The 26670-nt window shown below is 43.0% G+C and overlaps 1 protein-coding gene across 2 annotated transcripts in view; it reads left to right on the top strand.

Annotated features, from left to right (window-relative positions):
* Positions 1 to 26670, top strand: part of LOC114657963 (transient receptor potential cation channel subfamily V member 6-like) — a 109424-nt gene that overhangs the window by 43058 nt on the left and 39696 nt on the right. Inside the window, exons 6-9 of one of the 2 annotated variants that reach the window (XM_028809954.2) lie at positions 8501 to 8599; positions 15301 to 15476; positions 16526 to 16672; positions 18607 to 18819. In XM_028809954.2, the coding sequence (XP_028665787.1) occupies positions 8501 to 8599; positions 15301 to 15476; positions 16526 to 16672; positions 18607 to 18819 (635 nt within the window). The remainder of the gene's footprint in view (positions 1 to 8500; positions 8600 to 15300; positions 15477 to 16525; positions 16673 to 18606; positions 18820 to 26670) is intronic. The other variant, XM_051932088.1, reaches the window with a different exon arrangement.

The raw sequence follows: 26670 nt of genomic DNA, 5'->3' as shown, positions 1-26670 counted from the left end.
AGCAAGTCAGGCAGATAGAAAAACAAACTGGACGGAAATGCGCGATGTGGAATATAACAGGTACAGATGGCTCGTGGTCGTGAATGTGAAAAATCTCCTTCTCTCCTCTCTTCTCTCCTTCTCCTCCTGCTGGCTTAAATAGTCCTGTGACGGCAGTAATTGATTAATTGTGAACAGGTGTTTTCTAGGTTTGCGGCTGTGGTCTCCTTCCATCATCCATCCCCCTATATGGGGACGGCATTAACTGATACACATACAAACAGCAAACGGGACAATGAAACGAGACGCACTCAGAACTGACATTTAACAACACTATGTGGCCCCGCTACATTCCCCCCCCTAACCCAAACCTTGGACAAGGGAGGGCCGAAGTACGGCTTGAGATTGGCCACATGGATTGTGTCTAGCTTGGAGTCAGTGCCGGTACCCCTTTGAAACTGGAAATTAACTGGACCTGTTTGCGAGATGATCTTGGCTGGACCTAACCATTTAGGCGCTAGCTTGGCGGAGAACCTTTTGCTGGCATCCGAGAGATGGTGAGCTCTAATCCAGACCAAATCACCCGACTGAAAGTGCACTTCCTTACGCCGGGCATTATACAACTTGGCATGTCTGGATGTCGAATTCACCAACCTCTGTTCGATTCTCTGCCGTAATTCCTCCATTTTAAATAAATTATTGTAGCTGGTGGTTTCTGGACTAGGGGCTCTGGGAAGGAGTCGATCAAGCGGGCCCTTTAGCTGCCTGCCCAGTGCAACCAAAGCAGGCGTCTCACCTGTGGCTTCATGCACAGCAGTGTTCAGGGCAAACCGGAGCTTGGGGAGCCATTTATCCCAATCCTGATGGCGTTCACCCACATAGGAGGCGATCATGTTCTTCAGGGTCCGGTTCACTCGCTCTGTCATGATGGCCTGGGGATGGTAAGCTGTTATCAGGTTTTTCTTCACCCCCAGGCTGTATAAAGTTCATCTAATACAGAGCTCGTGAACTGCGGACCCTGGTCTGAGACGATGTTCTTCGGCACGCCCCAGCGGGTGAAGATTTTGTTCTTCAGGGTGGAGCATATCTTGTTAGTTTTAGCATCCGTTAATGCAAACAGCTCCACCCACTTTGAAAAATAATCAATCACCACCATCAGGACGGTCTTCCTCGAGCTGGTAACAGGAAATGGCCCCATCAGGTCGACTCCCAAAGTCTCCCCCGGTCCATCCGCGATTGTGGATTGTAAAAATCCTGCCGGTTTACCAGGTGGGTTTTTGAGCTGGTGGCAGGTGATGCACTTCTTCACGTGGTGGCAAACGTCTTTCCGGACAGACGGCCACCACGCAACCCCCAGGATCTTTAATAAAGTTTTTGTCCTTCCAAGGTGACCACCTAAAGGACTGTCATGATAGTAACTTAAAAAGTTGGGGATGAGCTCTTCCGGGACCACTAGTTGGTGTTGCAGACCCCCAAGGGAGGATGGAGTGGTCCTGTACAGAACCCCCTGGAAGTCCACAAAGTGTACCCGGTCAGTACGCTGCTGCTCCAGTCCCTCCCTGATGCTCTGGCAGAATGGACTGCTGGCTTGTGTTTGAGCCAGGTCTTCAAGGCTTCTTGGCAGAGGGAGGATCATCTTCTTTGCCTCTGCCAAACACACCATCCCCAGTGGCTCTGACACCCTGGACAGAGCATCAGGCACGATATTGCCACAGCCCTTCTGATAGGTCACCTTGAAAGTAAAGTTCTGGAGGCGGAGTACCCACCTGGTTAGACGGGAGGAGGTCTTCGGGTGATTAAATACCCAGGTCAGAGCGTGATGGTCTGTGTACACTTCAAATTCAACCCCCTCCAGATAGTGTCTCCATTTTTCCACAGCCCACACGACAGCCAAACACTTTTTCAGCTGTCGAATAATTCAGCTCAGCGCCGTGCAAGGCTCGAGAGGCATAAGCGATGACATGTTCAGCCTGGTGGATTTTCTGAGTGAGCATGGCGCCAAGCCCCAGGTTGCTGGCATCTGTTTGTACCTGGAAAGTGAGCTGCGGATCTGGCTGGGCCAGAACAGGCGGCTCTTGAAGGTGGCTCTTTAGTCGCTCGACCGCGTCCTGGCACTCTGTTGTTCACTCCCACGGGACATCTTTTTTTCTTAGGTTGTTCAAGGGAGCCGCTATATCAGCCATCCTGGGAATGAACTTATGATACCACCCCACTAACCCATGGAAACGTTGTAAAGATTTCAGATCCGTGGGCGTGGGGTAGTCTCGGATGGCTAAGGTCTACAGCGACCCCCTCAGATGAAAGAATGTGCCCGAGGAAGCGTATGTGGGGTTGAATGAAGGTACATTTCTTCATGTTCAGCGTAAGGTGCACTTGATGAAATCGTTGGAAGATGGTGTCCAAGTCCTGGAGATGTTGTTTAATAGAAGGGGAGTAAACAATGACGTCGTCGATGTAAACAAAGCAGATCTTACCTATCAACCCCCTCAGTACTTGTTCCATGAGCCGCTGGAAGGTGGCCGCAGCATTTTTAAGCCCAAAAGGCATGACTTTGAACTGGAACAAGCCTTCGGGGGTGATGACTGCCGTCTTCCTCTTACTCCCCTTGTCCATCGGCACCTGCCAATAGCCACTGCGGAGGTCTAGTGTGCTGAAAACTGCAGCTCCATGCAGTGACTCCAGAATCTCATGAACCAGGGGCATGGGATATGCATCCAGCCTCGTCTTTCCGTTAACCCCTGTGTAGTCCACACAAAAGCGTTAAGTGTCTTCCGACTTCTTCACGAGGACCACAGGGGACGCCCAGGAGGAGGAAGATGGTTCGATTATTCCCTCGGCGAGCATTCGATCAAGATGTTCTTTAATTAGGCCCTTCTTTAGTGGAGAAACGCGGTAGGCTCGGTGCCTTATTGGAACTTCGTCCGAGGTGTGGATCACGTGAGTAACTCCACGGGCGACTCCTAATTTCTCAGTCCACACCTCGGCCCACTTCTTCAGCACCGGCCTCACCTCTTCGGGCTGTTCCTCCACAGGGGCTGCCGGCGAGGTGTTTGCGTCACTCCTCACGGCTGCGTAGAAGCCAATGAATTCTGAGCCCAGATCTTCTTTGGATTTATGAATGAATTTGCATACCCCTTCCCCCGGCACCGTGTACACCCTGGGACTGAGATGGATGGTCATCCTCATGGTGGTTAAAGAATCCAGCCCAAGGAGTAACGGGACTGACCAGTGCCGGTCATCCAGGACATATGTATCCATTTCCCAGGTGGTGGAGAGTACACTGTACCTCAAGGGGACTTTGCCCAGGACCCTGTGTTCACTCCCATCTGCCAATACAAATCAGACAGACGGGGCAGATGTTAAGTTGTCGGTCGGTCGGCTAATCTTCTTCCACATACTTGAGCGGATTAAGGTGTGATGGCTCCCTGTATCCACCACTGCATCCACCTGCCACCCCCGCAGCTTCACTGGGATGATCAGGAGGGACGTACTCGCTTGCATGATGGCGAGATTGGCTTCCGACCGGCAAGGTTTGGCTCGCTGGGGTTTTAGGGGCTGGGTTTCTCGTGTACTGGCTTGTACCTTGTTCCAGTACGTTTTTGAGTTTCCCCAGTCCCGTTCCACTTGTGAGCCCACCTTCACCAGGTCTTCCACCGACCCCACAACCCCCCTGAAACCTCCAGCGAACTGCGGGTTACAGGCATTAAGGATGTGGCGGACCACCTCTTCTTCAGACATAGCCGGCCGCCACCTCAAAAACAAAGCCCGATATTCGTATGCGAAGTCCCTGATGGATTGCGAAGGCAGTTCCACCATGGATCGCAGCTTGTCCTCCAGTTCAGATTCATAATCTTCCGGATGAAAAGCCACGAGGAATGATTGACGAAAGGATCCCCAGTCTTTAATATTCTTCTTGGCCGTCAGCCACCAGCTCCGCACCGGCCCCGAGAGGGATGCCCATCACACCCATAAGCTCTTCTGGGGTTAAAGGGTTAACAGACAGATACGCTTCCCCATCCTCCACAAAGTTGAGGACATCATCGATGTTATAAGGAGCCCCCAACTTGGGAAAGGAAAGGCGCACCCCAGGAACAGAGGGCCGATTGATGTATTCACACCTGCCCACGAGACCCGTACGGCGTTGAATGACGGAGTGACGGACGTAACTTCTGGAGACTCCTTCGGACCTCCCCCTGAAGAGTTTCTTGCCAGCATTGATCTCGCCTCTGGAGGCACAACACGATTTCCCGCCCCAGGAGTTGAACTTGCTCATTGATGTATTCTTTTATTTCCTCCTGGGAGCTGCTGATGCGAGTCCGCAAGGCATCTTCGCACCCGAGCGCACTTTCAGCAACCTCGCGGACTTTCTCATCCAGCCAGGTCAGTTGTTGCGCCAGATCTTCCAGAGGCGAGACATCCTCCAGGCATTCCTCCTCAGGTCCATGGTGATCTTCGAGGTACAGCGACTGCAAAGAATCCTTCACCTCCCGCACCGCTGAACACGCTCTGACCGTGACATGCCGCACCCCGGCTACTCCATAATCACACCGTGGCAAAGCAATGGTGTTGTCCTGCTCGGCACGCACTATAGACATATTAATTGGGAAATGTTTAAAGGTAGACAGCGATAGTATTTATTATTAAGATTCCTCAGAGAGGGCACCACTTATGTAACGCCCGACCCCTTTACCCAGCCGGCAACTACACCTCCAAGACCTGTGGCCTGTATAATTTACTGAGAAAGAATCTAACTATCAAGCCGTACTTCTAACCAATTAAACTTTTCCCCACAATTGATGGTGTAAATATAAGTACACAAAAGCAGGATGTAAAATTAAACCGATTAAATGTATTAAATGAAACAAGACATGCAAAAAATAGAAAACAGATATAAATATAAATATCCCTCCACCCCAGCAACAACAAGACACCACCAAATATAAATACAACAAAAACCCTCCCTTGCCCCTGTAACATATAAACACACAACACGAATAACAAAAATTGTATGAGATACGGAAATGAATGTGAACTTGAGGCCGGTTATAAAAAACTGTCCTGAATGTGGTTGACTGAACTAGCGAAAAATGAGTCGTTTGATTTTCCCCGGACAAAATGGAGCAGCCTCACCGTGAATCCTTGGTGCGTGGTGGATGATTAATTCCGACCCCGGGGTCTCTCGTGATGAGGTTCTTGAAGCAAGTCAGGCAGATAGAAAAACAAACTGGACGGAAATGCGCGATGTGGAATATAACAGGTACAGATGGCTCGTGGTCATGAATGTGAAAAATCTCCTTTTCTCCTCTCTTCTCTCTTTCTCCTCCTGCTGGCTTAAATAGTCCTGCGATGGCAGTAATTGATTGTGAACAGGTGTTTTCCAGGTTTGCGGCTGTGGTCTCCTTCCATCATCTGATACACATACAAACAGCAAACGGGACAATGAAACGAGACACACTCAGAACTGACATTTAACAACACTAACTAATAGTATGGGATGGTGTTTTTCGACTCGCGCCTTCCTTTAAACGATTCCATGTCTTGGTGGGTTTGCGTAGCTTATTGTCAATATCTTTACACCTGTTTTTAAGACTTATTGACTGAAACAGGCTTTCACGAAAAGAGTTAGGGCTTTGCTACAGGATACACCCTCCACAAGTTAAGGAAGTAAAAATAAAGGTATATATTTCTGTTTTATTTAAACCTTTTAAGTTCGTATGCATAGCCCCATTTGGCTGTTTTAGTTTTTTTTTTTCTTTCTTCAGTAATATTTAATCTCCTTAAAGAAAAACAACATATGCATTTTACTTTTTTTGTATCTCTTTAGTAATATTTTAGTGTAAAAGGATAACCAGTATTTAAACCTTTTATATTATTTTTTATAAAGTTATTTTACACAATGTTGAAATATTTATAAGAAAGCTACATATTTTGGCAGCTGCTGCTTTAATTTTCAATGAAATGAAAAAAGCTCTCCAAGAGAAAACCTCAATGAAGAAGAAACAGTTTGCACTATCTAAAAAGGAGAAACCCTCATTTATAAAGGATTGCTGCAGATGACTTAACTGAAAACAAATGAATAGTTCTTATGTATATAATACATATTTATCTATTTGACTTATGCCTTTATTCCAGCAACTTGCAACATCTGAGGTACAATTTGTTACATTACTTTTGTTTTTTGCAGCACAGGCAGGTGAAGTGACTTCCTCAGGGTCACACAGTGGTGTCAGTACCAGGATTTGAACTGACAAGCTCCAGGTTTGCTGAAATATTACTGAAGAAAGAAAAAAAATGAAAACGGGCAAATGGGGCTATGCATACAAATGTCCATCCATCCATTATCCAACCCGCTATATCCTAAATACATCCCAAATATATCCCACCGCAGGGCGCACACACCCACACACACCCACACACCAGGGACAATTTAGAATCGCCAATGCACCTAACCTGCATGTCTTTGGACTGTGGGAGGAAACCGGAGTACCCGGAGGAAACCCACACAGACACGGGGAGAACATTCAAACTCCATGCAGGGAAGCGAACCCGGGTCTCCTAACTGGCACCTTTCACTGCACCACCATACCGCCCGCATACAAACTTAAAAGGTTTAAATAAAACAGAAATATATACCTTTATTTTTACTTCCTTAACTTGCGGAGGGTGTATCCTGTAGCAAAGCCCTAACTTTTTTTATGAAAGCCCCTTTCAGTCAATAAGCCTTAAAAACAGGTGTAAAGCTAAACTTGCAGCACCGCTATTCAATTACACTTGCCTAACGCCTCTCCTAAGGGGAGATACTGTGGGATCTGGGCATCAGTCAAAGCACCAATCACAGGCCCGATTAGAAAGTGGGAAGCTGTGATTTGTCGTCTCCCTCCCATGTAACAATCACAGCCCGTGTTACAACGCACTATGTATGTATGTGTATATGTATATATGTACTGTATATGTATGTATGTGTGTATATGTATGTGTATATATATGTTGATATGTGTATATATATATGTATATATATGTGGATGTGTATATGTATATATATATGTATATATACAGTATGTATATGTAGATATGTGTATATGTGGATATGTATATATATGTATATATGTAGATATGTATATATATGTATATGTATATATATGTTTACATAACCTCTTTAACACACTACTTCTCCGCTGTATTTTGCTAGTATATATATATATATATATATATATATATATATATATATATATATATATATATATATATATATATATATATCAGTCTATCAACCTTTTTTTGTTACTAACAGCTAAGTTCTCCTAATATCACTGAGATTCTTATTTTTTTAATAAATATCCAGGTTTCCAATTTAACTACATAACATAAACTGTCCTGTTAATCACCATAATCACTCAATTAAGTCAAAAATTATTATATTGGCAGGTTTTACCCCGGCTGCATTAAATGCTTAAATACAACAGTTTATGTGGAACCATTCAAAGATCTCAGACTATAGGAGGATGCAAATTCTAAATTAAATGAAAACATGAAACACAGCACATAACAAACACATCTGAAAGTTTTAGAACATAAGTAGCTTTTCTGGAACACTTGCAGTCATACTTTAGCAGCTAAAATGATTGTAAATTTCAGTCTATTTTTTAAGCAAGTTAAAAAATGCCTGTAAATTTAGTTTACCACCTAAAAATAAATTATTTGATGCATTGTCTGTTGAAAATACAATGGACTAATGTTGAGACAAAAATTATAACTTAATTAATTTCAATTTAAAATCTGCTCTTTGAACCTTAATCGCAATAAACAAGTTCACGTAACAAATGCCTGGATTTCGTATATGAATTTTGTAACATACATACACTTCAATAAATAAGGGAAATAAACCACCTCTTAATATTCTGAATCCTCTTAATTCACCTGAAGTGCTGTAGAATCTTGTCCTTAGAGATGTAGGGCAGGAATCAACTCTGGGTAGGGTACTCATTCATCACATATTACAGTCACACACCCACAATCATATCAATAATCAGTTTAGAGTCACAAGTTATACTAATATGCAAGACCTTGGGATGTGGGCAAGAAACTGGAGTATGTCAAAAAATAAAAAATAAAAAAACAAAACTTCAAATCCAGTCTACTGGAGATGTGGGTCAGGATTATCGATTACTATGCTCCTATGCATTTTTGAAAATAACCTAATATAAAAAAATGAAATTATATACTGTAGATGTATCAAATCATTCATTATGAAAACTTTTAAACTGTTTACTATTGTTTATCCAAATAACACACACTGTTATTCAGAGTATTTATTCTTCAAAATTAACATGAAATTCTGATTGTTCATTAGACCAAGTGATAATTTTAGCTAGTCCTGAAAAACTATAAAGTAAAATTTATTTGGCATTTTTAAATTAAGGTCAGAACTTAATTAGACCTTTGGGACTTGTATTTTATTTTCATCATAGTTGTCACTTTCTTAGTTATGTTTTTGGTTTTTTTTACCTTTGTCAAATTCCAGGTGAACACATTTTGTCATTTGCGGCCTGCACAGGAAATGAAGAAATTGTTCGTTTACTGATTGAGAATGGGGCAGACATAAGGGCTCAAGACCGACATGGTGGGTTATAGAGTTATACTCACATTTCCTGTTTGACTCTGATTCTTTCCATCTATGGAATAGATAATTTTTTTCAATTACTTTATATTAAAAACAAATTACTTTGCATACATTATTTTTTTTTTTGTGATTTTCAAATTTGTATCACACAAAAACAATGATGTGTTTAGAACACTTATACCATCTCCTAGGATTGTGACCTGGGTGTGGTGAAGGGCTTGACCCTCATTATTATTTCTGTTAAATCAAGGACAGCCTTGCCATGTGAGATTCCTTTTATACTTCACTGGGTAAAGGTGCCTAATTACAAACCCCATGCCATTAATGAGGAAACTGGCTGAACTGTAGCCACTGGCTGAACTATGAATGCATGTCTAGCCAATTTTGTCATCAACACTCCAGAACTGCTTGGCTATGCTACTGTGCACCTATACTTACCCCAAACACAAAGCCTGAGCACTGTTTTTTTGTTAAAACCTGGACACTGCCACAGACTGCAAATTTCACTTTACCACAGAGTAGTGTTGCCTTGAAAGCAGCTGGTAATTAGGTGATCACGTAATTTGATACATTTCAGTTTGAAAAATCACATTAACCCACAATGTGTACTTACAATCATATGAAAAAGTTTGGGAACCCCTCTTAATTCATTGGATTTTTGTTTTTCATTGGCTGAGCTTTCAAAGTAGCAACTTCCTTTTAATATATGACATGCCTTATGCAAACAGTAGTATTTCAGTAGTGACATTAAGTTTATTTGATTAACAGAAAATATGCAATATGCATCATAACAAAATTAGACAGGTGCATAAATTTGGGCACCCTAACAGAGATATTACATCAATACTTAGTTGAGCCTCCTTTTGCAAATATAACAGCTTTTAGACGGCTCCTATAGCCTTTGATGAGTGTCTGGATTCTGGATGGAGGTATTTTTGACCATTCTTCCATACAAAATCTCTCCAGTTCTGTTAAATTTGATGGCTGCCGAGCATGGACAGCCTGCCTCAAATCATCCCACAGATTTTTGATGATATTCAAGTCAGGGGACTGTGACGGCCATTCCAGAACTTTGTGCTTCTCCCTCTGCATGAATGCCTTTGTAGATTTCAGACTTTATTTTAGGTCATTGTCTTGTTGGAATATCCATCCCTTGCATAACTTTGTGACTGATGCTTGAACATTATCCTGAAGAATTTGTTGATATTGGGTTGAATTCATCCGACCCTCGACTTTAACAAGGCTCCCAGTCCCTGAACGAGCCCCACAGCATGATGGAACCTCAACCAAATTTGACAGTAGTTAGCAGGTGTTTATCTTGGAATGTGGTGTTCTTCTTCCGCCATGCAAAGCGCTTTTTGTTACGACCAAATAACAAAATTTTTGTCTCATCAGTCCAAAGCACTTTGTTCCAAAATGAATCTGGCTTGTCTAAATGAGCATTTGCATACAACAAGCGACTGTTTGTGGCGTGAGTGCAGAAAGGGCTTCTTTCTCATCACCCTGCCATACAGATGTTCTTTGTGCAAATTTAGGCTGAATTGTAGAACGATGTACATATACACCATCTGCAGCAAGATGTTCTTGCAGGTCTTTGGAGGTGATCTGTGGGTTGTCTGTAACCATTCTCATAATCCTGCGCATATGCTGCTCCTGTATTTTTCTTGGCCTGCCAGACCTGCTGGGTTTAACAGCAACTGTGCCTGTGGCCTTCCATTTCCTGATTACATTCCTTACAGTTGAAACTGGCAGTTTAAACCTCTGAGATAGCTTTTTGTAGCCTTCCCCTAAACCATGATACTGAAAAATCTTGTTTTGAGATCTTTTGAGAGTTGCTTTGAGGATCCCATACTGTCACTCACAGGAGAGTCAAAGGGAAGCACAACTTGCAATTGACCACCTTAAATACCTTTTCTCTTGATTGGACACACACATGTCTATGAACTTCAAGGCTTAACAAGCTAATCCAACCAATTTGGTGTTTCAAGTAATCAGTATTGAGCAGTTACATTCATTCAAATCAGCAAAATTACAAGGGTACCCAGATTTTTGCACAGCCAGTTTTTTGATTTAATTTCATACAACTAAATACTGCTTTACTAAAAATCTTTGTTCAGAAAACACCCCAGTACTCAGATGTTCCTAGGAAATGAAAGACATACCACTGTTATCTTTTTTGTTATTATGCAGGCTGAGAGGGGTTCCAAACTTTTTCATATGACTGTACCACCTAGAAATTAAAGATAACAGTCAGGTGACAGACACAAACAGGATGAAACTGGGCACACTAAACCTTCCAATAGTTAAATCTCAGATCTGTGCTGTTGAACTGTGGACCAGCTCTTTATTTTTGCACAGGTTTTTGACAATGATGAATATCTACCAATTCTTTCTGCATTTGTTTTGTGTGGGAGAAATGGGAAAAGTTTAAAAGTTTATACCTGGTAGCGTCTTGTAGAATTTTATTCAAGAGTATGCGGCTCCAGGTCCCCTGCTTTGTGCCATATTTGCAGAGCAAGAGTTGTGTTAACATATTTTGCATTCAGTCAACTTCATTTAGTGAGTATATTGGACTCCACCAAGGGTGAATCTTTTCACCCCTCCTGATCATGATTTTCATAAACGGGATGTAGCTCATGACTGGAGAATATGCAGTCTAGAAATCTGAGAATTGTATCTGTTCTGGTTATAAATGATTTTGTCCTTTTTATCTTCATGTGACTATAAGCTCCAGCTTACTTTGTAAATGTTTGCAGAAGTATGATGTGGTTGCAATAAAAGTCAGCACCTCCAAATATGATGTCATAGGCCTCTCCCTGAAAGTGGTAAGAGATGAACAGTTGATGTATGTCATGTTCATAAGGGAGGGAAGACTTTTGCAAATGTTATACTGTACCATGTAGATGAAGCTTTCATTTTACCAAACAGTTTTAACCATCCTGACCTGTGATCACAAACAAAAGAATGAGATCATGAGTACAAGCACTCATAATGAGATTCCTGCCAGGGCAACAAAGTGAAGAGCTCAGTAATATGCAAGGGCATAGGAGTTATACTGTTGTTTCTCCAGTTTGAAAGGAGACAGTTGAGGTGGTTTGAGCATATAGTAGAATGTTCCCATGGTACCTCCCAGGGTAGGTTTACTAGACATAGCCCACTTGGAAAAGATCCAGTGGTGCACACTGGAGAAATTAGGTATTTCAATATGGCGGGGATTGTTTTGGAATTCTATAGGTGGATTTGGAAGATGTTGCTGAGGACACAATTTCCTAGTCAGCACAACTAATCACGTTGCTGCAACCCTTTTCAGGATAAGGAAGTGAGTGAAATGATGATAAACTGTTCACAGGTACTGATCAAAAGTTTTGTTAAAGTCTCTAAGCATGGTGCCAGAGAATGGTAACATGTTTCACATTGATTAACACATGTTAGTAAGAATTTCACCATACTCTCTACACATAATGACCCTATAAAACTATTATGAAACACAACAGTAAAGCCTTTTAGATAGATAGATAGATAGATAGATAGATAGATAGATAGATAGATAGATAGATAGATAGATAGATAGATAGATAGATAGATAGATAGATAGATAGATAGATAGATAGATAGATAGATAGATAGATAGATAGATAGATAGATAGATAGATACTTTATTAATCCCAGGGGGAAATTCACATACTCCAGCAGCAAAAAATATTAAATTAAAGAGTAATAAAAAAATGCAGGTAAAAAACAGACAATAACTTGAATAATGTTCAACGTTTACCCCCTCTGGTGGAATTGAAGAGTCGCATAGTTTGGGGGAGGAATGATCTTCTCAGTCTGTCAGTGGAGCAGGACAGTGACAGCAGTCTGTCGCTGAAACTACTCCTCTGTCTGGAGATGACACTGTTTAATGGATGTAGTGGATTCTCCATAATTGATAGGAGCCTGCTGAGTGCCCGTTGCTCTGCTACGGATGTCAAACCGTCCAGCTCTATGCCAACAATATAGCCTGCCTTCCTCACCAGTTTGTCCAGGCGTGAGGCATCCTTCTTCTTAATGCTGCCTCCCCAGCACACCACTGCGTAGAAGAGGGCACTCGCCACAACCATCTGATAGAACATCTGCAGCATCTTACTGCAGATGTTGAAGGATGCCAGTCTTCTAAGGAAGTACAGGCGGCTCTGTCCTTTCTTACACAGAGAATCAGTATTGGCAGTCCAGTCCAATTTATCGTCCAGCTGCACTCCCAGGTATTTATAGGTCTGCACCCTCTGCACACAGTCATCTCTGATGATCACGGGGTCCATGAGGGGCCTGGGTCTCCTAAAATCCACCACCAGTTTTATTTATACCATCTCCATGAACACTAACACACTGTTGTAATGACAAAAAAAACAACTTTTCTATGACACTCAGTATAAAAAATTTCGATTTCTTATGCAGCCATTCTCTTGTTGTTGCCATGTTGATGTTTTCATCATTAGCATAACAAATCCCATTTAGGAAGCCCTTGAAATTCGGGAAAACATGGTAGTCGCATAGGGGCTGGTCTGAAGTAAAGGGTGGATTTGACATCTCCTTGAGATTCACAGGGCAGCCTTTACAACAGTATGGTCATGGACATTGTCATCAAACAGAAGGGATGAATAACATCTTTCCTTGCTGATTTAAATTAGTGACGGTCACAAACACCAAAGCAAGTGCATCTTAACACCTGATTTGAGGTCATTTTGAGACATGTAATCAATATGAAATACATCCTCAACATCGCAGAAAACTGTGCAGTGTCTGAGTCTTGAAATATATGTTGGTGTTAGAGACAGACCATGTTTCAATTATTTTGATTGCTGTTAGGACTCTGGGTTATAAAGAGGAAGGAAATTTTATCCCCAGTAATTAAATGTTTCATAAGCTTCTCTCAGTGTAAATTCATTAGTTTGAAAGTCTCCTTGGAACAACGAATGTAGTCAGTCATTGTTCTGAACAATCAGCAAGCCCATCTTGATTGTGCCATATGAAGTTTCACCTAGATGAATCTCTAAAGGCATTCTTTTCTTTAGAATTAGAAATTCAGAGATCATACAGTATTAGGTCTTGTTATTTTTGACATCCATTTTGACTTCCTTTAGGAACAAGAGCATCTATAGATATAATTCACTAAGTCCATGGCAAGCAAGACGCACGCAAGACAGAGCCACGCCCACCAACAATTCACTAAGCAGCGGACCATGGCACGCAAGACAGAGACCATGGGATACGTACAACAGAGCCACGCCCACCAACTCACAGAGCCCCGCCCACCAACTCTAAGACCATGGGATACGCACGACAGAGCCCCGCCCACCAACTCTAACCCTCCTCCTGTGTCATGGGATACGCACGACAGAGCCCCGCCCACCAACTCTAACCCTCCTCCTGTGTCATGGGATACGCACGACAGAGCCCCGCAAGCCAACTCTAACCCTCCTCCCAAGTCCACCCTCGCTCTCGAGGCACGCAACACCTCACCAAACACCGCCTCAGTCGCTTTCACCTCTGCTACAGTCCACATGCACCTCTGAGCCACGTTGACTTTTCATTGTTCTTTTCGGTTCTGGCTGCTTTTCTATATATAATCCACTAAGTTGCCCGACCATGGGATACGCACGCACGCAAGACAGCGCCCCGCCCGCCAACTCTAACCCTCCTCCCACGTCCATTACCGTCACATTGTTTTCCTTTTATTTCTGATCCCGTTCAACAACTATATGGTGACATCGACTTCTCAACTGTGACTCTGGAACAACTCAGTATTAAGCGTTACCAACGAAGACTCGCTACACCTTAATGAACAAGTACTGAAACTTATCCCTACCGACAAAGTAACTTTCACTAGTGTTGACTCCATCGTCACAGACGATCTTGCAGATCAAGTTTCATTCCCCGAAGAATTTCTTAACAGTCTTACTCCTACTGGCATGCCTCCGCATAAACTCAAAATTAAAATAGGTTCAGTCATCATGCTTCTCAAAAACCTCATGCCAGCAAGAAGTCTCTGTGATGGCACTAGACTGACTGTTACCAGCATTCACCGCAATGTGCTGGAGTGTAAAACTATCGCAGCTCCTACCTCACAAACTGTCCTTATTCCCCAGATATCCCTGACCCCATCACATTCAAATTTGCCTTTTACTTTTACACGCAGACAATTTCCTGTTAAGATTGTCCTTTGCAATGACAATTAATAAGGCACAAGGACAAACTTTCAAAACGATATGTCTATATCTGCCAAAGCCAGTGTTCAGTCACAGACAATTGTATGTTGCTCTCTCCAGAGTTCCATCCTTTCATTCACTCACAGTCATATCCTCAAACCCACCCCATTTGGACAACTGTGTCGTTCAGGAAGTATTCACCCATCAATAAATAATTATGCGGCGTATGCTATGCCGCGGGTTGGCTAGTACACTATAAACCACAAATGCTTGAAACTTGTAATTAAAGTATTTTAGTACACAGGAGTTAATCCTTGCCAACTTACAAAATCAGCATCGCAGCATACTCCTTTTGGGTTCAGGCTGAAAAAAGTTTTGTTACTCTTCATATATGTATATTTTTATCATTTTATTTTGAGCAAGTTTTGAGGTATTAGAGACTATGTTATATTTGCTTAACTTGTCACTGCTTCATATTATATTTAACAAACACTATTTTTCCTTCTTCTGTGTCAGGTAATACAGTGCTGCATATTCTGATCTTTCAAACAAACAAGATTAGCTCCTGCCATATATATGACTTAATCATGACCTATGACATGAACGAAAACAGTAGAATTCCATTGGATCTCATCCAGAACGATAAAGGATTGACTCCTTTCAAACTCGCTGCAGCTGAGGGTAACTTGGAGGTTGGTGTGATTTGGATTTGATTTTTGTCAGTTTATATCAGTACATTGTTTCAGTAATTGTTCACAGTTTATATTTTCACCTGTCAGAGAAATGAGATTCTGAGACTTTGGAGTCTACTGTGCAGAATTTGGTTATTCTCCCTGCAGGCATGACTTTCCTTCCACAGTATGAAAACATGTTTCCTAGTCAAAGGATGACTTCTATGAATAGATAGAAGATCTGATTGTTGTCTTTGTACCCACTCTTTCAATATAGGCTAATGCTCTACTTGACATAACATAAAAAGATAAAGATTTTAAATGAATACGGTAGATGGAAAACAAAGTGGAAATATGTGTAATCATGGGTAGAACACAATAGCATTCCATAGTCTAAAATCCACCCAACTTCCAAGTACTGAATTACTATACTGATAAAATGTATCTAGAAGTGTCATAACTGAGAAAGAACATTTTATTATCCATCCATCCATCCATCCATTTTCCAACCCGCTGAATCCGAACACAGGGTCACGGGGTTCTGCTGGAGCCAATCCCAGCCAACACAGGGCACAAGGCAGGAACCCATTTTATTATCCAAATAGAAAAATATATTTATGTAAACGTTTATGTGGAAATTACCCACAAATAAATAAGTACCTAATAATGGTGTTGCTAAAATACATGTCTTGCTGAACGAGAAAATACCTGTTATATGCAAGTAAAATAACCAGTGTGATAATTATCAATTATAATTGAATAGATGTATGTTTAGCTATGGCCATGATGAAGAAGTGGGCAAAGCTACTACAGTTTCCATTCACAAAATTTGAACTGCTGCTTTAAGTTTTTTCTTTTTTTCAGAACCAAGAGCTGGTAATCCTTTTTTCATCCAACTAAACAAGTCATTCTAATATTTTGCATAATACAGTGAGGCACTGCTGTAAAAAACATAAAAAATAACCCTTTAAGTCTTAAATGTGCAACTATTTTTAAAGGCAATCAAATATGGAGGAGCTACTGGAAAAGTTGGGTACAACATGATGTTAAAGTTCAGTCTTATCTTTTAGATCTTTCAGTATATAGTGAACAAGCGTCGAATAAATCAGTGTCTTTTGGGACCACGGTCATCTTGTCTCTATGACCTTTCAGAAATTGACTCTTGGGCAGAGGACAACTCAGTCCTGGAACAGATCATCTGTAGTAAAAAAAGAGAGGTACCTTAATTTTATGTATTTTGTTTTGTCTTGTTTTTGGAAAGGAATAATTAAGTGTTATAGTATGTAATAATCAGAAACAATGCCAGGAAAAAAATTGTGATAGAATTTTGCATTGTTTCTTATGCAGAGCTTAAAGTTTAAGCTCAATTCAATTTATTTTTGTGTAGTGTTCTACACTAAGTGCAGGCTTACAGAATTGTTTACAGTGTAGATTCCATAATGGATGTACAAGCATTCCAACTGGGACAGAGAGGAAAGTGTTTCCCAGCCGCGAGGCCAAGATGGAAGAGCAGCCTCAATGGAGGTGCAGCCCATTTGGGATGGTTACTAGTTTCCACTTGGGAAAAAGGACTAATGGATGGACAGGGAGAGTTTTTATACCAGGGACAGTTAATCCCCCACTATGGTAGGTGGCAGTGCTCTTGTGCCAGGATCCAGTTTCTACATCCACAGCATTATTTGGGACCTGTTTGGGAGATCCCTGTGTTGTGGAGCTCCAACTTGTCCCGGTAGACCTAAAGGGAGTTAGAGTCAGGAGGTGGTGGACAACACTTGCTGGTAGAGAGCAGAGGTGACAAGAGTAAGGAATTGTGTCGGGGACTGTGTTTGATTTGGGGCCTGTCAAAGGTATTTTGTAAAATAAAAACACTCTGTATTTGAACCCTGAGTGGTGTGGTTTAGTTGTGTCTCGGGGTTTGGGGCTCAGTGGTGTCCCTTTTGGCCACAAGTAAAATAAGGTACATTTAAAGCTTTACAAATTAAATAATGCATACCTATAGAAATAGATTAGTTTAAACACATTGTAAAAGAAATTAATTCCAAACAAAACAAATCAATATTCTGTCCACTATCACAATTTTCAACTTCTATATGTCTCTGAAGCTATCAATGCACCAATTTTAATAGTGAAACATCCGAGAATCCATCTGGAAGTTAGGTAGTGCCATATCCACTATCATGTCTATCTTTGTGGCATTGATTCTTTAAATCCATGACTTTTTTGAATTCCAAATGAATGTAGTTACATTTGTGTTAAAATTGTACTTGATATTATTATTGTTATTATTATCATAGTTAATGTAAGCTGATGTTAATGCCCATCTATTAACATCCTGCTAAACATATCAGGTTCTAAAATTAAGTTTAATTAGGTTTTTCATTTTTTGATCAAGACAGTAAAAGAAGACTGATCAATATTGACTGGGAATAATAAGGTCCTATTCAAGTTAATCTTGAACCAGGACATTTTACGGAATTGATACAATATAAATAATTAACTTATTAATGATAAATATGATCTGGTAGTATAAGTACCTTATCTTCTGCATATAGAGGTACTTTCTTTTCAAGTCTGTCCTTTAGGATCTCCTAAATGTCTTACCAATATGGATAGAAAGAGGTTCAATAGCAATGACAAATAGTATTGGTGACAAGTGCAGCCCTGTCTGGTTTTGTTTTCTTAAGCAAAATATTTAGTGTTTATAGTTGTCCCCCTTTATGTGAGCACAATGTGTCACAGTTATTACATTTAACTAAAATAGGTGTGTTAAGACCTTTAATGTCCTACATCAAAAAATGTAATCAGTTATCCATGTAATCGTATAATCAAGTTTTTGTATAATTTATATTCCTTGTTAAAAACAATAAAATGTCATCTTTTAAGTTGGTAGTATGAAAACTTTCAGATGCTGAGCTCTGCAACTAGTGATACTTCAGAGTAGTAGTAGTCTGGGCATTGAACAAATTAGTGAAACTTGCTTTCTATTCCTGCCCCTATAAAACTTTTTTGTAAAAAGTGTATGAAGAGGCAACACATGGCACCATACATCTTTGATCTATTTACAGAAGACAATGCTGTTTAATGATACCTGCTTTTTCAGCCTGTGCATATTCATATTCTACTCCTTGGTTTTTCAATTCTCTTTTAATAGGCTCGTACAATTCTGGAAATTGCTCCAGTTAAGCAGCTCGTTAAGTTAAAGTGGATGATATATGCAAGACATTACTTTCGCTTCCTGATGCTTGCGTATATTTTGTACATCATCATCTTTACTCTATGCTGCATATTTCGACCACTTAAATTACGTCCAGACAATGCAACGGATCCCAGGGATGTCCTGCTATATGTAAAAAAAGATGTGCAGGTAATTGCTTGTTTAATTTTCTATCTAATTAAATGTCTTTTTCTACTGAACTTCTTTTTTTTTCGATTTTTCCCTTTTCCATTTATCTACACACCCTTAATTTATAACTTTTTGTCTCAAGACTGTGTTTATGTAGTATTTCTTGGCCTATCCTGCAGTATATTTTAAAATCTTATATTTTCTATTGAGTTCTAAATTTATCTTTCTTTTAAATATACTAGCCAACGCCGCATAATTGTGTATTGATGGGTGAACACTTCTTGTACGACAGAGTTGTCCAAATGGCGTGGGTTTGTGGATACCACTGTGAGTGAATGAAAAGATAGACCTCTGGAGAGAGCAACATACAATTGTCCGTGACTGAGAGCGGGATCGTCTGTGACGAAGAAGGCATGCTGGTGAAAGTTACTTCGTCGGTAGGGATAAGTGTCAGTACTTGTAGATTAAGGTGTAGCGAGTCTTGGTTGTTGACGCTTAATATAGCTTGCATACTGAGATGTTCCGGAGTCACAGTTGAGAAACACTTTTTTAGTGTCATTTAAGCACAGGGAAAAAAATGAACATGTGAAACATCCGTATAATGTAATAAGCCACCAAGAAAAGTAACATTGCAACAATGTTATCTACGACCCAATCGCTGTAAACAGAAGTGAAAACAAAATCAAGCCTGGTGCATTCTTTAACTGCCTTGTGGCGCAGTGGTAGTGCTGCTGCTTTGCAGTGAGGAGACTGTGGAAGATTGTGGGTTCGGTTCACAGTTCCTCCCTGTGTGGATAGCTCTTGAATACTGAGAACACCGCTATATCAATGTAATGAAGTATTATTATTCATATGCGTCCAGCCCTCCCTCTCTGTCGTGTGCGCCTGTATGTGTGGGTGTGTGTCGCTCTCTCTCTGCCTCGCTCGCTCGCTGCATGTATTCCTGCAGGCATACGCCCCATAATTATTTATTGATGGCTGAAAGACATAGTAGTCTAAAAGGGGTGGGTTTCAGGATACAACAGTAAGTGAATGAAAAGATGGAACTCTGGAGAGAGCAACATACAATTATTGTCCGTGACTGAAAACTTGTTTTGGCAGATACATGCATATGGTGTTGAAAGTTTGGCCCTGTACCTTATTAATTGTCATCGCAAAAGCCAATCTAACAGGAAATTGTCTTCGTGTAAAAGTAAAAGGCAAATTATCCGAGACAAACAAACTTTTACATGCTGCATACCAACCCGCGGCATAGCATTCGGCACATAATCACGACGCTTTTTTAATGTTTTTTAAGCAGAGGGACAAAATTGAACATTTGCAAAATCCGTGATGTAATAAACCACCAAGAAAAGTAATATTGCAACAATGCACGCTACAAACCAACACACAATCATCGTTCAGTACGCACTGCCTGCTCATGTGCCCGCCCCCAACTCCTCACCTGAGTCGCTGTCGTCTGTGCACGTGTGAGCCACGTTGTCCTTTCATTGTTCTTTGCGGTTCCGGCTGCTTTTATATATATAATCCACCAAGTCACTCGACCATGGTAGTAGTATGTGCGTACACAGGGCAGGGACGTATTCAGAGGGAGCGTATGACCTGCACTTACTGGGTATTCCTCGTTCGTGGGGAACAATTGCAAGCCCCGGTGCCCATTACGAATGGGGTTCAACGGCTTACCCACGCCTGACCGCGCCGGGTAGACACACATTGATCCATTCAGTGTAGCGCGCGTGCAGTACCAGACATCACATACCTGTTAATGCTCAATCTCACGTGGCTGAAAGCCACTTGTCCCTCTAAGAAGTTGGATGCCTACCGCTTGGCGATCGCGTAACTATTAAGCAGGAGGGAGTCTCATTCGTTTTCAGAATTGGTGGGCGTGTCTCTCTAGCAGTTCGAGTTCTTGGGCGGTGCTCTGTCGTTTGTATCCCACGGTCGGATGACTTGGTGGATTATATATGGAAATGCAGCTGAAACCGAAAAAAATAATGAAAAGTCAACGTGGCTCAGTGGTGCATGTGTACTGTAGCAGAGACGAAAGTGAGTTGTTCCGTCCGGGCACATGAGCAGGCACCGTGAATGCCTTGAGAGCGTGGGTAGATGCGTGCTCGAGTTGGTGGGCGTGAGTTGGTGGGCTGGGCTTTGTGAGTTGACTGCTTTCAAAGCGCTGCGTGCTTTCATGGGTGTCTTGCTTGCTCTGACAGCGGCTTAGTGAATTATATATATCGATACACAGCCTCTTCTTAGATGGTCCTGCCACGTCCACCCTCGTTCTCGAAGCATACACACCGCCTGGTCATGGGCGGGGAAATGTCTTCCATGTTCCTGCAGGACCATCTAAGAAGACGCATGTTTGTCGCGGATGCGAATTGCTGTATGTAGCGTGTAAAACAGTTTGCGATGGTGCACACGGTCGTGCGTCGTAACTGAAAAGTCAACGTGGCTCAGAGGTCCATTTGTACTCTAGCACAGACGAATATAAATGACGGCGTTTTTTCCAAGTCGTCGCATCTGAGTTGGTGGGCGTGGCTCTGCGAGTTGTCGTCGTATCCAATGGTCTTAGAGTTGGTGGGCGTGGCTCCTTCCTGCGTGCGCCATAGGTGTCTTACTTGTTGGCGGCTTAGTGAATCCACACCCCTTCCTGCGTGCTTCCATGGGTGTCTTGCTTATCCTGCGTGCTTTCATGGGTGTCTTGCTTGCTCTGGTGGCAGCTTAGTGAATTATATATATAGATTATAATGCTTTTTTTCCCTCTCTTAGAAAACTGCCTCTCTCCATCTTCTTATCTATCTTCTTAATTTATTTAAAGCAATATTTGTGTGCAGTATGTTTCTTTAAATATATTATTATCTGTTTTGACTGTCATTTTTCTGGCACCTATAGTAATAAAAGGCAAAGCCCTCACTGACTGACTGACTGACTGACTGACTGACTGACTGACTGACTGACTCACTCACTCACTCACTCACTCACTCACTCACTCACTCACTCACTCACTCACTCACTCACTCACTCACTAATTCTCCAACTTCCCGTGTAGGTAGAAGGCTGAAATTTGGCAGGCTCATTCCTTACAGCTTACTTACAAAAGTTAGACAGGTTTCATTTCGAAATTCTACGCATAATGGTCATAACTGGAACCTCTTTTTTGTCCATATACTGTAATGGAAGGCAGCAAGATGGCCGTAGGAGACGGAGTTGCGTGTCGCGTCATCACGCATCCCATGTAATCACGTGAACTGACTGTGAACATTCATTACACAATTGACAAGGCAGCGAAACAATAAGAAGCAAATGAGTGATGCATACAAGCATCTTCATAAGACATGAGGTATAAAAAAGCACGGTGTAAACCGTAAGTTTAAATTAAATTTAAAGAAACGCTCCCGCTGCCGTTTGCAATACCATAATCGCCCCTGTGAATCGCGGGGATTTTGCTATATATATTAAACTATTTCAACCATTCTATGATCTGCTTCTTGCAACTGAAAGAGGGCACCATGGCAGAAGTTAGCCGACTTGCTGACCAACCACAAGCGTTACCTGGTAGGTAACCACCCATACAATCAAATTGTGAATCAGACTACGAATGCCTGTAATGTAATTACCCCGATCTACATGCTGTCAAATGAACGAACCACACGCCGTGGCACAATGTTAGCGGCTTCACCTCTAGCGCTGACGTACGAGGTTCATTTCCCGTAAGGGAGTGCAGTGAGTGTGTACGCCTGATAAGCCCACAATTACGGCGAAACACGTGTCGCGTACTATGCATCTTCAAACCACGGTGTAAACCGTAAGTTTAAATTGAGTTTATAGAAACGTTCCCGCTGCCGTTTGCAATACCATATTCGCGAGATACAAGTTTAATGAGAAGACACGAGGTATAAACGAGACTCTGGATGACTTTGTAACAGAGTTAAAATTGCTGGAGCGAGAAACTTTTAACTGCCGGGTCATGTCGCGTGTTCTCGGTAGGTACACCAAAAAATGTATACATTTATGCATGTAATGGGTAAACAAAAAATGTACTATACCCGAAAGCACTGCAGTAGTACTCAATGTATCTTTACTTCTTAAATGTTAATGTTTTACTGTTTAAAAATTTATACACTTCTTATATGTTGTTCAAATTCTTTTAGCAAAATACCAGTAACAGCACACTGCACGATAACGTGGAGTGAATACACTTGACATGAGCATTCATGTTATTTATCCTCTTTCTCTGTACATTTGCCATTCATTTGCTCAGAGGTTGATGCGCTTGCTGCTTATTGAGCAGCTCTTCACCCTAGCGTCCCGCTGCTTCTCTTCTTTCGTCGGCATCTTTTCCCGTTAAAACTGATTTAGTTTTTGTGTTGCGATAACTTAGTATGTTTTCTTTAATTTTTCAGTTAAGCTGGCACTTAAGTCTTCAATCTGCCTCAAGAATGATTAGTGAAGGTGGTAGAGAATGAAAACGGCACCTGTACGCATCCGCCACGGCCACACTGGTGCGCGCAGCAGTGAGTTGATTCTACAATAAAATAAAATAAAGATAAAAAGAGTAATAAAATCATCACCCCGAAAGCGAATAGTAGACGTGACGTAGTATATGTGTACCAAATTTCAAGTCAATAGGTGAAACGGTTTGCGAGCTACAGGTGATTTAAAATCCTGGACAGACAAATTAATAGCCACGGTAGCGTATTATAGAAGAAGATTTTACTGTTTAATAATTTATATTTATAATTTATATTTATATATTATTTCATATTCTCATATGATAATGATGTTAATGTTGTTTATATTGATTTCTATGTTATTGTAAGTGCTCTTTATTTGTGGAAAAATAAATTTGGCAATTAACAAACTTATTTTATACATACTACATTTTATTTTTTCTCTTGCACTCAGTGAGCGAATCCACTGGGTAATCAGCTATATATATATATGTAGATATGTAGATATGTATATATATATATATATATATACATATGTAGATATGTAAATATATATGTGTATATATATATGTGTGTATGTATGTATGTATGTATGTATGTGTGTATATATATATATGTATGTGTATGTATGTATCCATCCATCCATCCATTGTCTCCCGCTTATCCAAGGTCGGGTCGCGGGGGCAGCAGCTTGAGCAGAGATGCCCAGACTTCCCTCTCCCCGGCCACTTCTTCTAGCTCTTCCGGGAGAATCCCAAGGCGTTCCCAGGCCAGTAGAGAGACATAGTCCCTCCAACGTGTCCTGGGTCTTCCCCGGGGCCTCCTCCCGGTTAGAAGTGCCCGGAACACCTCACCAGGGAGGTGTCCAGGAGGCATCCTGATCAGATGCCCGAGCCACCTCATCTGACTCCTCTCGATGCGGAGGAGCAGCGGCTCTACTCTGACCCCCTCCCGGATGACTGAGCTTCTCACCCTATCTTTAAGGGAAAGCCCAGACACCCTGCGGAGGAAACTCATTTCAGCCGCTTGTATTCGCGATCTCGTTCTTTCGGTCACTACCCATAGCTCATGACCATAGGTGAGGGTAGGAACATAGATCGACTGGTAAACTGAGAGCTTTGCCTTGCGGCTCAGCTCCTTTTTCACCACGACAGACCGATTCAAGGCCCGCATTACTACGGATGCCGCACCGATCCGCCTGTCGATCTCACGCTCCATTCTTCCCTCACTCGTGAACAAGACCCCCAGATACTTGAACTCCTCCACTTGGGGCAGGATCTCGCTACCAACCCTGAGAGGGCACTCCATCCTTTTCTGGCTGAGGACCATGGTCTCGGATTTGGAGGTGCTGATTCTCATCCCAGCCGCTTCACACTTGGCTGCGAACCGATCCAGAGAGAGCTGAAGATCACGGCCTGATGAAGCAAACAGGACAACATCATCTGCAAAAAGCAGTGACCCAATCCTGAGCCCACCAAACCAGACCCCCTCAACGCCCTGGCTGCGCCTAGAAATTCTGTCCATAAAAGTTATGAACAGAATCGATGACAAAGGGCAGCCCTGGTGGAGTCCAACTCTCACTGGAAATGGGTTTGACTTACTGCCGGCAATGCGGACCAGGCTCTGGCAACGATCGTACAGGGACCGAACAGCCCTTATCAAGGGGGCCGGTACCCCATACTCTCGGAGTACCCCCCACAGGATTCCCCGAAGGACACGGTCGAATGCCTTTTCCAAGTCCACAAAACACATGTAGACTGGTTGGGCAAACTCCCATGCACCCTCCAAATCCCTGCTAAGGGTGTAGCGCTGGTCCACTGTTCCACGACCAGGACGAAAACCACACTGTTCCTCCTGAATCCGAGGCTCGACTATCCGACGGACCCTCCTCTCCAGGACCCCTGAATAGACTTTTCCAGGGAGGCTGAGGAGTGTGATCCCTCTGTAGTTGGAACACACCCTTCGATCCCCCTTCTTAAAGAGGGGGACCACCACCCCGGTCTGCCAATCCAGAGGCACTGTCCCTGATGTCCATGCGATGTTGCAGAGGCGTGTCAACCAAGACAGTCCTACAACATCCAGAGCTTTGAGGAACTCCGGGCGTATCTCATCCACCCCCGGGGCCCTGCCACCAAGGAGTTTTTTGACCACCTTGGTGACCTCAGTCCCAGAGATGGGGGAGCCCACCTCTGAGTCCCCAGGCTCTGCTTCCTCATTGGAAGGCATGTTAATGGGATTGAGGAGGTCTTCGAAGTACTCCCCCCACCGACCCACAACGTCCCAAGTCGAGGTCAGCAGCGCACCATCCCCACCATATACAGTGTTGACACTGCACTGCTTCCCCTTCCTGAGACGCCGGATGGTGGACCAGAATCTCCTCGAAGCCATCCGAAAGTCGTTCTCCATGGCCACCCCAAACTCCTCCCACGCCCGAGTTTTTGCCTCAGCAACCACCAAAGCCACATTCCTCTTGGCCTGCCGGTACCTATCAGCTGCCTCCAGGGTCCCACAGGACAAAAGGGACCGGTAGGACTCCTTCTTCAGCTTGACGGCATCCTTCACCGCCGGTGTCCACCAACGGGTTCGGGGATTGCCGCCACGACAGGCACCGACCACCTTACGGCCACAGCTCCGGTCAGCTGCCTCAACAATAGAGGCACGGAACATGGCCCATTCGGACTCAATGTCCCCCACCTCCCTCGGGATGTGGTCGAAGTTCTGCCGGAGGTGGGAGTTGAAGCTACTTCTGACAGGGGGCTCTTCCAGACGTTCCCAGCAGACCCTCACAACACGTTTGGGCCTACCACGCCTGACCGGCATCCTCCCCCACCATCGAAGCCAACTCACCACCAGGTGGTGATCAGTTGACAGCTCCGCCCCTCTCTTCACCCGAGTGTCCAAGACATGTGGCCGCAAGTCCGACGACACGACCACAAAGTCGATCATCGAACTGAGGCCTAGGGTGTCCTGGTGCCAAGTGTACATATGAACACCCCTATGCTTGAACATGGTGTTCGTTATGGACAATCCGTGACGAGCACAGAAGTCCAATAACAAAACACTGCTCGGGTTCAGATCGGGGGGGCCATTCCTCCCAATCACGCCCTTCCAGGTCTCACTGTCATTGCCCACGTGAGCATTGAAGTCTCCCAGCAGAACGAGGGAGTCCCCAGAAGGTATGCCCTCTAGCACCCCCTCCAGGGACTCCAAAAAGGGTGGGTACTCCGAACTGCTGTTCGGTGCATACGCACAAACAACAGTTAGGACCCGTCCCCCCACCCGAAGGCGAAGGGAGGCTACCCTCTCGTCCACTGGGGTAAACCCCAATGTACAGGCTCCAAGTCGGGGGGCAATAAGTATACCCACACCCGCTCGGCGCCTCTCACTGGGGGCAACTCCAGAGTGGTACAGAGTCCAGCCCCTC

Source organism: Erpetoichthys calabaricus, chromosome 9 (assembly GCF_900747795.2).
Source record: "Erpetoichthys calabaricus chromosome 9, fErpCal1.3, whole genome shotgun sequence".
Lineage (NCBI taxonomy): Eukaryota > Metazoa > Chordata > Cladistia > Polypteriformes > Polypteridae > Erpetoichthys > Erpetoichthys calabaricus.
This window is presented reverse-complemented; position numbering and strand designations above follow the sequence as displayed.